General features: G+C 31.8%; 1 protein-coding gene across 2 annotated transcripts; it reads right to left on the minus strand.

Annotated features, from left to right (window-relative positions):
• Positions 1 to 1966: 1966 nt before the first annotated feature.
• LOC134708166 (uncharacterized) lies at positions 1967 to 12026 on the minus strand. 2 transcript variants are annotated; one of them, XR_010105811.1, is made up of 4 exons: positions 11642 to 12026; positions 9878 to 10021; positions 5751 to 7068; positions 1967 to 4719 (listed from the first exon to the last, which is right to left on the minus strand). XR_010105811.1 is itself a non-coding variant. In XM_063568490.1 (3 exons), the coding sequence occupies exons 1-3, from the start codon at positions 11973 to 11975 to the stop codon at positions 6833 to 6835; spliced, it is 714 nt and encodes a 237-aa protein (XP_063424560.1). In that variant the 5' UTR covers positions 11976 to 12026; the 3' UTR covers positions 1969 to 6832. The 2 variants fall into 2 exon arrangements, 1 of the variants encoding a protein (XP_063424560.1); XM_063568490.1 differs by having other exon boundaries at positions 1969 to 7068.
• Between the last annotated feature and the right edge of the window lie 202 nt (positions 12027 to 12228).

The raw sequence follows: 12228 nt of genomic DNA on the forward strand, positions 1-12228 counted from the left end.
TCCGCTCTAAATTTGGATTGTGATTAAATAGTTGACACAGCATAGGTTTCTGACACAGAATGAATGTATTCAAATGAACTTAAAATTTTTGTTTTCTCTTAGAGCAATTCACTATGCTGTTGAATATTAATCCTCTCAAAAAAATGTTTGAAGAAATTTTCTTTTTATTTATGAAATTTCAAATGAGAAAAATTTAACCACATCCCCCTTTCCCTTATTCCAAAACTAATTTCAATTAAAATATTCTAATGGAGTTTGCAACAATTACTACTCATTTAAATACATGATGTAAAAAAACTGCTTGTTATCACTGAATGGTAAAGATTATTTAAATTTATCAGTTGGTAGTAAAAAGTGAATATACATTGTATATTGTATATAACAAAGATTTAAGTTGATTCTGGACAAAGAAAGATAACTCCAATTAAACAAAATTCTTGCAGATATTTCTTGCTTACTATACTGGACAAAGAAAGATAACTCTTAATTAAAAAAAAAATTTGCTATTTCACAATATTGTGAAATTAGATATTTCTTGCCATTGCACAATACTGTGCAATTGAAAAGACTTGCTATTGCACAATACTTAATATAATAATTTTAGATCCTGATTTGGACCAACTTGAAAACTGGGCCCATAATCAAAAATCTAAGTACATGTTTAGATTCAGCATATCAAAGAGGCCCAAGAATTTATTTTTTGTTAAAATCAAACTTAGTTTAATTTTGGACCCTTTGTACTTTAATTTAGACCAATTTTTAAACTGGACCAAAAATTAAGAATCTACATACACAGTTAGATTTGGCATATCAAAGAACCCCAATTATTCAATTTTTGATGAAATCAAACAATGTTTAATTTTGGACTCCGATTTGGGCCAACTTGAAAACTGGGCCAATAATCAAAAATCTAAGTACATTTTTAGATTCAGCATATCAAAGAACCCCAAGGTTTCAATTTTTGTTAAAATCAAACTAAGTTTAATTTTGGACCCTTTGGACCTTAATGTAGACCAATTTGAAAAAGGGACCAAAAATTAAGAATCTACATACACAGTTAGATTCGGCATATTAAAGAACCCCAATTATTCAATTTTGATGAAATCAAACAAAGTTTAATTTTGGACCCTTTGGGCCCCTTTTTCCTTAACTGTTGGGACCAAAACTTCCAAAATCAATACCAACCTTCCTTTTATAGTCATAAACCTTGTGTTTAAATTTCATAGATTTCTATTCACTTATACTAACGCTATGGTGCGAAAACCAAGAAAAATGCTTATTTGGGTCCCTTTTTGGCCCCTAATTCCTAAACTGTTGGGACCGAAACTCCCAAAATCAATACCAACCTTCCTTTTGTGGTCATAAACATTGTGTCAAAATTTCATTGATTTCTATTTACTTTAACTAAAGTAATTGTGCGAAAACCAAGAATAATGCTTATTTGGGCCCTTTTTTGGCCCCTAATTCCTAAACTGTTGAAAATAAAACTCCCAAAATCAATCCCAACCTTTATTTTGTGGTTATAAACCTTGTGTCAAAATTTCATAGATTTCTATTAACTTAAACTAAAGTTATAGTGCGAAAACCAAGAAAATGCTTATTTGGGCCCTTTTTGGCCCCTAATTCCTAAAATGTTGGAACCAAAACTCCCAAAATCAATACCAGCCTTCCTTTTATGGTCATAAACCTTGTGTTAAAATTTCATAGATTTCTATTCACTTTTACTAAAGTTAGAGTGCGAAAACTAAAAGTATTCGGACGACGACGACGACGACGACGACGACGACGACGCCAACGTGATAGCAATATACGACGAAAATTTTTTCAAAATTTGCGGTCGTATAAAAACAATGATTTGTTATAGATTACAAACCTTTGGCCAAAAGATTTAAATAAATGTTTTGTTAACTTCAAATAGTGGGGTCGAAATAGTATACTGATATTCCAAGTTCTTTATGCATGCAGCAACTCAATTATCTTGTACCCGGCATGATGAGAAATATAAGGATAAAATAAAATACATGTGCTGCTTTTATACGGATGAATAAATGAACCACTTTTAATTTCTTTCATACCTACGATAGGTTATAATCCTTACAATGTCGTAGTCACTTATAAAGTATTTCATAATACTGATCCCGCTTTACAATAATTAATGATGGGTTGCACTGACATTCCTCTTTTATTATTTTTATGCTAAAAAACACACACAGTAGCTACCATAAAAGGAGGAAGTTGTCCCCCAAAGATAGAAACAAAATAACTCTAATCATATCATTTGTGCACCTGAATGAATTCAGTGAAGATTATTTCTTTCGCATGTTTGAAACTAAATAAATATTAATACTTGAGAGAAATGTCGTAGTTTATAAGGAACAACTCCCGTTTGAATTGTTTTACATTGTTATTTCGGGGCCTTTTATAGCTGACTATGCGGTATTGGCTTTGCTCATTATTGAAAGCCGTACGGTGACCTATAGTTGTTAATTTCTGTGTCATTGTGGTCTCTTGTGGAGAGTTGTCTCATTGGCAATCATACATCTTCTTTTTTTACATTTATTAAATGTACTGTTTTTCGATTATGAATGGGTGAATATTTATTTTTTAAATTTATACTGTAAGAATAGAGTTGCATAACATTGTTGAACAATCCGCTAACTTGAGTATATGTAGTATGTATTCGTATTTAAAATAAAATACAAAACGAAACGTGTATGATAAACTGATAAAAAAAATATCAAGAAATTAAGGATGACTAAATGTATGTACAAGATGAAACTCACCTTTTTATAAATACATTTAAATGATTTAATGAATACAGACATTGTTTGTTTCTATTTACATAGATATAGGAAGATGTGGTGTGAGTGCCAATAAGACAACTCTCCATACAAATAACAATTTATAAAAGTAGACCATTATAGGTCAATGTACGGCCTTCAATACGGAGCCTTGGCTCACACTGAACAACAAGCTATAAAGGGCCCCAAAATTAGTGTAAAACCATTCAAACGGGAAAACCAACGGTTTAATATCTACACTATATAATTTACGTTCGTTTTTCAACCGAGAATAGAAAAACCTCATGAATTATATCGTTTGTATAAACTTCATTTAATTATCCGCTGTGCCATGATTGGCCATCTCCATTTTTTCTTAACAAAGCGTGTTACATGTTATGAATTTACTTACAATTTCGGGATTTATTTTTTTTCTTTAAGTTGATGGAATCAGAAAAAAAAACACTATTCTATGAAGAATGCCTAAAACTTGGCAAATAATATGAAAAGTGTTTGTAGTAAAGTATACAGTTTCAATTTTTAAGTACAACGTTAATTCATCGAGTCCATTGAGTAAAAGGCAGGATAAGCAACTTTGGTGGGTCAATGAAAAAAAAATGTGAATTGAGTTTTTTTTTTTATCCTACATCAAACTTTTGATGTCGTCCCTTGATTAAGAGGAGATATTTAAATTTAATATTTTAACTGTTAAGATTTTAAAGTTTAAACTTTACTACCAATTAATTTAAAAATACACTTTTATGTTACACAAGGCTCTGGTATACATGCTATACAAAAAAAAAAAAAAAAAAAGCAACAATCTTAAAATTAGGTGTACACCTGTAGCACAGGTATATAAAACATAACAATGTAAAAGTTAAGTACCTAGGTGTACACCTTTAACAACAGTATGTGAAACAAAACAAAACAAAAGTAAAGTTGGTGTACACCTTGAAAACTGGTAAGTAAAATAAAAAAAATTGTAAGGGTTCTGCAGAACCCAGTGTCTCACCTACTTTTACTGTTAATCGCAGGCTCAACATAAATGTTTAAAAACATTAATAAAAATATTCCTCTCTATCTTATCTGTTTGTAAGAAGCTCGTCTGTCTAAGTTTGGTAAAAATCCAGGATAGGATAGTTTATGAATCTAAAAATTGTTTTAAAAACTTTAACCATTTATATGTAAAATACTGAAAAACAAGAACCAAATTTCTGCTCCGACCATAGAGCAGACAACAGCCGAAGGCCACCAATGGGTCTTCAATGTAGTGAGAATCTCCTGCACCCGGAGGCGTCCTTCAGCTGGCCCCTTAAAAAACATGTATATTGTTTCAATGATAATGGACGTCATACTAAACTCTGAATCATACACAAGGAACTAAAATTAATAGATGTTTCCTGGCAGCCCATTTATATTAAAGTAAAATATGGGGAATTTGTTTTTTACAAATTTTACTTTTGGATACTATCTTATGATCATAAACAAGCTTCTGTCCAAGTTTGGTAGAAATCCTGGATAGTTTTTTTCAAGTTATTAAAATTTTAAAAACTTTAACCACATAATGTTTCCTGGCAGAAAAACTAAGTCCATTTATAAGTAAAATACGGATTTTTTTTTTAAAAATTTACTTTAATATTGATACTATTTTATACGCATCTGGTGCAGAAAAAATGGTACCTTTCATGTTATTAAGATCATAAACAAGCTTCTGTCCAAATTTTGGTAGAAATCCAGGATAATTTAAGAAAGTTATTAAAATTTCAAAAACTTTAATCAAAGGGTGAATATTTGTGGACACCGCCAACAGAATGTAGGATAGCTATGTCTCACTATGTCTCGCTTGTTGACAAAAGTCAAAAGATCAACAACAATACAAAAGTATAATAGGTGTACACATTAAACACCCAATATAAATATAGCAGTAATATAACACAACCTAGAATTATACTGTAAGTGTACACATTTAATATTGGTGTACATAATAGTACAACCTAGAATTATACAGTAAGTGTACACCTTTAACATTGGTGTACATAATAGAACAACCTAGAATTATACAGTAAGTGTACACCTTTAACATTGGTGTACATAATAGAACAACCTAGAATTATACAGTAAGTGTACACATTTAACATTGGTGTACATAATAGTACAACCTAGAATTATACAGTAAGTGTACACCTTTAACATTGGTGTTTATACAATTGTATAAAGCAGTTCACTAAGGGTTTAATTTACATACACGTCAAATAAGTAACTTTCTAATAAAAAAATATGAAGCCAAAAAAAGTACAAAAGTAAAGAGCATTGGAGAATTCCAAAAAGGTTTGCCTGGAAATGAAGCTGAAGTAATATATTCTTACTGTAGACAATCATTATTGTTTTCCAACAGAATAGGATTTCTTGCTAAAAATGGCTCTTTAAAATCTGATTGTCCCTTGATTAAGCATACACATATCAGACGCGGTTCCAGGGGTTGGAACCCCCCTTTTTTTGGGAAGATCAATGCATTTGAATTGTGACATATAGTTGGAACCCCCTTTTTCTTTGGACAATAAATGCAATTGAATGGTGACATATAGTTGGAACCCCTCCCCCTTTGTCCTGGGTAAGGACCCCCCCTTTTAAAATGGCTGGATCCGCCCCTGCACACATTTTCAACTAACTGGTAATTTTTTGTGTGTGCTTTTTTACTCCATGTACTTAAACTACCCCGAGGTTAAGTTGGAAGCAGACATACTTAATAATTCTTAAAAAAAACGTGAGTATTATTCATTTAACACATCATCATTATAATTTACTTTGAACACTGTCATGACTGTAAAACCATACAATTTCAAGGGGTTGCATATTAAACCAAGTCTTGTTTAAAGAAGGGGTAACATTGTTTCAACATGAAACATTCAGTAATGGTATTTGATTAGATATGTGATTTACTTTGCCATTTTTTAGTGATCATTTAATTACCAGACAAAATATTTCATGATTATTTGATTATTTGAGAACAATTAATGTATTTTGATTATTTGATTATCTTTAGTTTAAAAAAATGTATATTTGATTATCTTTATTAAAAATAAATAAATGATAATGTGATTATATTGGCTAAACATTTATGATTATGTGATAACTTGAACACCCCATGAGGGGCCTCAGTAATATATTGTAGATGAGGACATTTTTAATTACAACTATCACAATTTGTAATGGCTCAATGCAGCTAGATTACATTTAAATACATTAAAAATATGACATCTGTTGTATATCAATATCCCTGGTAGATTTGTAGTACAAGATAAGTATAGACAGTAAATTAAAATTGAATTAGGTGCTCCGCAGGGCGCAGCTTTATAGGACCCGTGGTTGAACCCTGAACAATCGGGGCAAATTTGGTGACAATATTCAAGCTTGATTCTGAAACTAGATAAGTTTAGGCAGTAAATTAAAATTGAAAAATGACAAGAATGGATACAATCTTCAAGGCAAACCAACACTCATGATTCAAAGTATTGGAAAAACCTAAAATATATGTCTGACATACCTAAAGTTATCTCACAAGTTACAACTCATAACATTTGAGCTGCTTACTAAATATGACATCATTATGTTAAGAATTACCTGAGAAAAGTATAATAAAGATTTTGTAAGTCCATCCAACCTTGATATAAAAAATTTCAAAGTTAAACAAAAATGGGAAGTCAGTGTCTTACAGATCCTGAAAATAGTAACAAGTAAAAACTCATCATTTTAAGCTGCTGACCTCAGTCCTTGTATGAAGTCTTTCCACTAATCATGGTCATAAGTACTTCAGAAAAATCTGATAAAATTAAAAAATCTCATTCAACATATTTCAAATAACTATAATTATCAACAAACAGAAAGTAAGTGTTCAACAGGGCCACGTTCAATATCGTAGCTGCTACGTAGATTTTGACTTTTGAACATGTAGCTATAGACTAGTTGTTACATATATATTGATAGCAGCTACATAGACGCTACGATATTGAACTTAACCCAGATCATATTGAGATTTCACATTAAACAAGTCTTTAAGCATGTTCATTGGTTGATGCTTTTCTGTGCCTTCCTCCACTTTCGTTTCCTCCAGTACATAAGATAAATGTCAGAACAGTTCCAATAACTGTGTACAATATGGCTGCAATACACGTCATCCCAAAAGAAAAACTCAGATGATGATTAATATCGAAATGGTGTAAGCTGTATATGTCATCATTATTGTAGATTCCAGAACCAAACACAGCCAGAGATATCACAAGAAATCCTCCTGAAAATAGTATCAAATTATTATTATCCTATCATGTCTCATTGGGGTCTAAGCGTGACGCCATATTGCCTATTTTTTGTAAGTGTGATACGTGAAAGTCAAATTATTGTGTCGTGAAAACAGGAAATGAGGTCTTGCGAGACCCGGGAAATGACAAAAAATAAGAATTGCTTACATTCATAGTGTAAGTGGGATCCGGGACTGGAACCCCCAATGAGACCCCCTATCATAACAAATGATTACTTGCTGTCTCACCTGATTTGTGTTACAAGATAATATTTGAGGCAAATTTTATAACTATTACTGGTAATAATGATTGTGTTAAATAAAAATTGGTATTCAACAGTAGGTCTTTACAAATACAAAAGATATGTTCTTTTAATTCTGAATTATCTAAAGTTAGAAATAGTACACTTAAATTCAGTTTTTTTTTTATAGTAAGTGAGTTTGGTGAAATAACAGGATGTAGCTTTTACTGATTGTTAAAAAGGTTTTGTGCTTATAAAGTACAATTATGGTCTATAATATTGTATATTTCCATATAAAAAGATCATTTATAAAATTGAGAATTGAAATGGGGAATGTGTCAAAGAGACAACAACCCGACCAAATAAAAAACAACAGCAGAAGGTCACCAACAGGTCTTCAATGTAGCGAGAAATTCCCGCACCCAGATGCGTCCTTCAGCTGGCCCCTAAACAAATATATACTTGTTCAGTGATAATGAACGCCATACTAATTTCCAAATTGTACACAAGAAACTTAAATTAAAATAATACAAGACTAACAAAGGCCAGAGGCTCCTGACTTGGGACAGGCGCAACCAGATGCTCCGCAGGGCGTAGCTTTATACGACCGCAGAGGTTGAACCCTGAACGGTTGGGGCAAGTATGGACACAACATTCAAGCTGGATTCCGCTCTAAATTTGGATTGTGATTAAATAGTTGACACAGCATAGGTTTCTGACACAGAATGAATGTTTTCAAATGAACTTAAAATTTTTGTTTTCTCTTAGAGCAATTCACTATGCTGTTGAATATTAATCCTCTCAAAGAAATGTTTGAAGAAATTTTCTTTTTATTTATGAAATTTCAAATGAGAAAAATTTAACCCAATTTTTTATTCACATCCCCCTTTCCCTTATTCCAAAACTAATTTCAATTAAAATATTCTAATGGAGTTTGCAACAATTACTACTCATTTAAATACATGATGTAAAAAAACTGCTTGTTATCACTGAATGGTAAAGATTATTTAAATTTATCAGTTGGTAGTAAAAAGTGAATATACATTGTATATTGTATATAACAAAGATTTAAGTTGATTCTGGACAAAGAAAGATAACTCCAATTAAAAAAAATTCTTGCAGATATTTCTTGCTTACTATACTGGACAAAGAAAGATAACTCTTAATTAAAAAAAAAATTGCTATTTCACAATATTGTGAAATTAGATATTTCTTGCCATTGCACAATACTGTGCAATTGAAAAGACTTGCTATTGCACAATACTTAATATAATAATTTTAGATCCTGATTTGGACCAACTTGAAAACTGGGCCCATAATCAAAAATCTAAGTACATGTTTAGATTCAGCATATCAAAGAGGCCCAAGAATTTAATTTTTGTTAAAATCAAACTTAGTTTAATTTTGGACCCTTTGCACTTTAATTTAGACCAATTTGAAAACGGGACCAAAAATTAAGAATCTACATACACAGTTAGATTCGGCATATTAAAGAACCCCAATTATTCAATTTTGATGAAATCAAACAAAGTTTAATTTTGGACCCTTTGGGGCCCCTTTTTCCTTAACTGTTGGGACCAAAACTTCCAAAATCAATACCAACCTTCCTTTTATTGTCATAAACCTTGTGTTTAAATTTCATAGATTTCTATTTACTTATACTAACGCTATGGTGCGAAAACCAAGAAAAATGCTTATTTGGGTCCCTTTTTGGCCCCTAATTCCTAAACTGTTGGGACCGAAACTCCCAAAATCAATCCCAACCTTTATTTTGTGGTTATAAACCTTGTGTCAAATTTTCATAGATTTCTATTAACAACTAAAGTTATAGTGCAAAAACCAAGAAAATGCTTATTTGGGCCCTTTTTGGCCCCTAATTCCTAAAATGTTGGGACCAAAACTCCCAAAATCAATACCAGCCTTCCTTTTATGGTCATAAACCTTGTGTTAAAATTTCATAGATTTCTATTCACTTTTACTAAAGTTAGAGTGCGAAAACTAAAAGTATTCGGACGACGACGACGACGCCAACGTGATAGCAATATACGACGAAAATTTTTTCAAAATTTGCGGTTGTATAAAAATGCGGCGGGGTTAAACATGTTTGTCATTTATGTATTACAAGGATTAGTTTATTATTTTGAATACAGAGTTCTCTTCAGGCTTGTATTACTTTTGTTCTGAAAAGACTAAATTTAAAATACTTGACGTGTCTGTATAAATATGAAAATATGACAAATCCAAATGGTAAAAATTGTCAATTAAACTTACAAGCAAAACATATTTACATCATTGTACATGTTGTACATATAGCAAATAGATTTTGTAAGAAATACTTTTTCTTGGTACTGTATTTGTTCATCCTATTACATCTTAATTATATAAGAAAAAGACCTTTGAATTTCTTTCTGATATGGTTGTATATACATGCATGTGGAATAAAAACCAACTCTGCAAAAGGTTTAACATTCAAGATCACTAACTAAGTACCCTGAGTGTTGCTTCCACAGCAGTGTCATTATAACATCGCGGGACATCTTATTAATTTAAAAATTACATACCAGTTACAAAGCATCCTATTACAGTTAGACCTTGACATAAACTGGTCCCTGTTCCTCTACATATAAACAAGAGCAGCAAAATCGTCACAAAAACAGCACTAACAAATCCTAAAGAAGCAAGTACTCTTGTTGCTATCCAGTAATCTACAAATATATATGTAATTTCTTATTTGATCATATTCCAGACTTTTTTAATATAGACTAGACCTTTGGTTTTCCCATTTGAATGGTTTTACACTAGTTACTTTGGGGCCCTTTATAGTTTATTGATCGGTATGAGCCAAGGCTGATTGACCTAAAATGTATAATGGTTTAGTTTTATAAATTGTTATTTGGAGGGAGAGTTGTCTCATTGGCACTCACACCACATCTTCCTATATCTATTTTGACACAAAGGCATGTTTCACCTGTAACTCATTTTCGATATGAAAAAATGTTAATGTTCACCGTTAAAAAGAGAATCCGGGTCCGTTCGCGCCCATTCACGTTCGCACCCACTCATGTTCACCCCCTTTCACTTTCGCACCCCACATGTTCGCACCCAAAGTCGGTTCGCACCCTACATGTTCGCGCCCAATTTTAATTGGTTTTGTGTCTAATAACTTTGTAATCAAGTTTTGGCAAGTAGTATTCTTAAAAGTATAATTGATTTAATTGTCTCAAAAAACCAAAACGAGACAGCATTTTTAATGTGTTGAATAAATTTTTTATCAAGTTTTTGAGAGTGTATTGTTAAAAAATAACATTCCTTTCTAATTAAAGTGGGATTCTGTAAACGTTTTATTTTGTGCTGAATAACACTTAATCATGTTTTGTTTAGTGCATTGCCTATAACTTTGTTTCATTGACTTGTTTCAAAATAAAGGGAGATTCTGACTACGTTTTTTTGTGTCGAATAAATTTTATCATGTTTTGGTTTTTATAATAGTGTATTGACATATTTTATTATTTCATTGTTTCAGATCAAAGGGACCAAGCTGTTAAAAACAATTATCTTTTGTGTTCTGTATTTAAAATATTCAATCTTTTTACTCATACCAAGCTATAAATACATTCAGTATTTACATCAAAGCAATTAAAAACAACAATCATGATTTTCATATTATTCAACTGGAATTTGAATTAAAATTGGGCGCGAACGTGTAGAGTGCGAACGAACCTTGGGTGCGAACGTGAGAGATGCGAACGTGTAGGGTGCGAAGGTATATTGGGCCCGAACGGACCTGATACCTTAAAAAGAGAGTCCATTTATCCATATAAAAAATCTTAGTGCTTTTTAGCACAGTTAAGGGTAAGGATTGCGTTAATTCAAGTAAAATCAAAAATTGCATTTAATAAAGCATTAGTTGAAGTTGATTCAACTAAAATTCTGGACTATGGGAGATAACTCCAATTTTTAAAAACCACCTTAACAATGACATCATTTATATTTTTAGAACAGATATTAAATTCCTGCACCTTAATACAAAAGTAATCAATGCAACTTTCTTGACCCAGGCACGGATCCAGCCATTTAAAAAAGGGGGGGGGGGGGGTTCCAACTATATGTCCCCATTGAATAGCATTCAAAAGCATTGATCGACCAAAAAAAAGTGGGGGCCGGGAGGGGGTTCCAGTCCAGCCAATGTGATCGGTGCAACACCATATTGTGACTTGAATATCTGAGCATACACATGTATATTTAATTGATAAATTTCTGGAAATAGTCATGGATATGATGTATAGATGCACTATATAAATAAACAATTTTCTTTTTAATCTTACCAATAATCTTCGTAACTTTTTGGTACCAATCGTTCTCCCATTGGTACTGGTATTTTTTCTCCGATCCAAACTTTGCAATTAATCCTAAATCAATACAACCATTGCCACCGAAGCACCATTGCCAGAGCCCTAGGTAATGATTTGTTTCAACCAAATCAATTATCAATTCGCTTGGATTTTTGTAATTCTTAGTAGCAAAATCGTCAGGTACACTGACAGTCAGCCAGAAAGGTGTGCAAAATCCAAGGACAAGCGATAATGTTGCAACAATTGTTAAAACGAATAGACATTTGTTTAAAAATGTCAGGTTTTTCCAACTTTCAAAACGCGCCATGATATTTAAAATAATTATTTAGGGGACATTTACATGCGGGGAAAGGAACGGCTTATTCCTAACTCACTTCTTTCAACACTCCACAAATCCCCATGAATGGAAACAGACGAATATCTGACCCCTAACTTTTCACAAAAGTAAAGGCAGTTAATAAACTAATATTGAAAGATCTTTTTTTTATGGCAAGCCGTTGTGGAATTTATTCCCTATTTATTAATATTAAAAAATCATTTATTAATATTAAATATTATTT

The sequence above is a fragment of the Mytilus trossulus genome, chromosome 2 (assembly GCF_036588685.1).
Source record: "Mytilus trossulus isolate FHL-02 chromosome 2, PNRI_Mtr1.1.1.hap1, whole genome shotgun sequence".
In the NCBI taxonomy this organism is placed as follows: Eukaryota; Metazoa; Mollusca; class Bivalvia; order Mytilida; family Mytilidae; genus Mytilus; species Mytilus trossulus.

Coding starts and splice junctions, on each gene's coding strand:
- LOC134708166 (XM_063568490.1), bottom strand. CDS start 11,975: ATGGCGCGTTTTGAAAGTTGGAAAAACCTGACATTTTTAAACAAATGT. Junction 10,022..11,641: donor AAAAGTTACGAAGATTATTG/GTAAGATTAAAA, acceptor ATATATTTGTAG/ATTACTGGATAGCAACAAGA. Junction 7,069..9,877: donor AATAGGATGCTTTGTAACTG/GTATGTAATTTT, acceptor TACTATTTTCAG/GAGGATTTCTTGTGATATCT.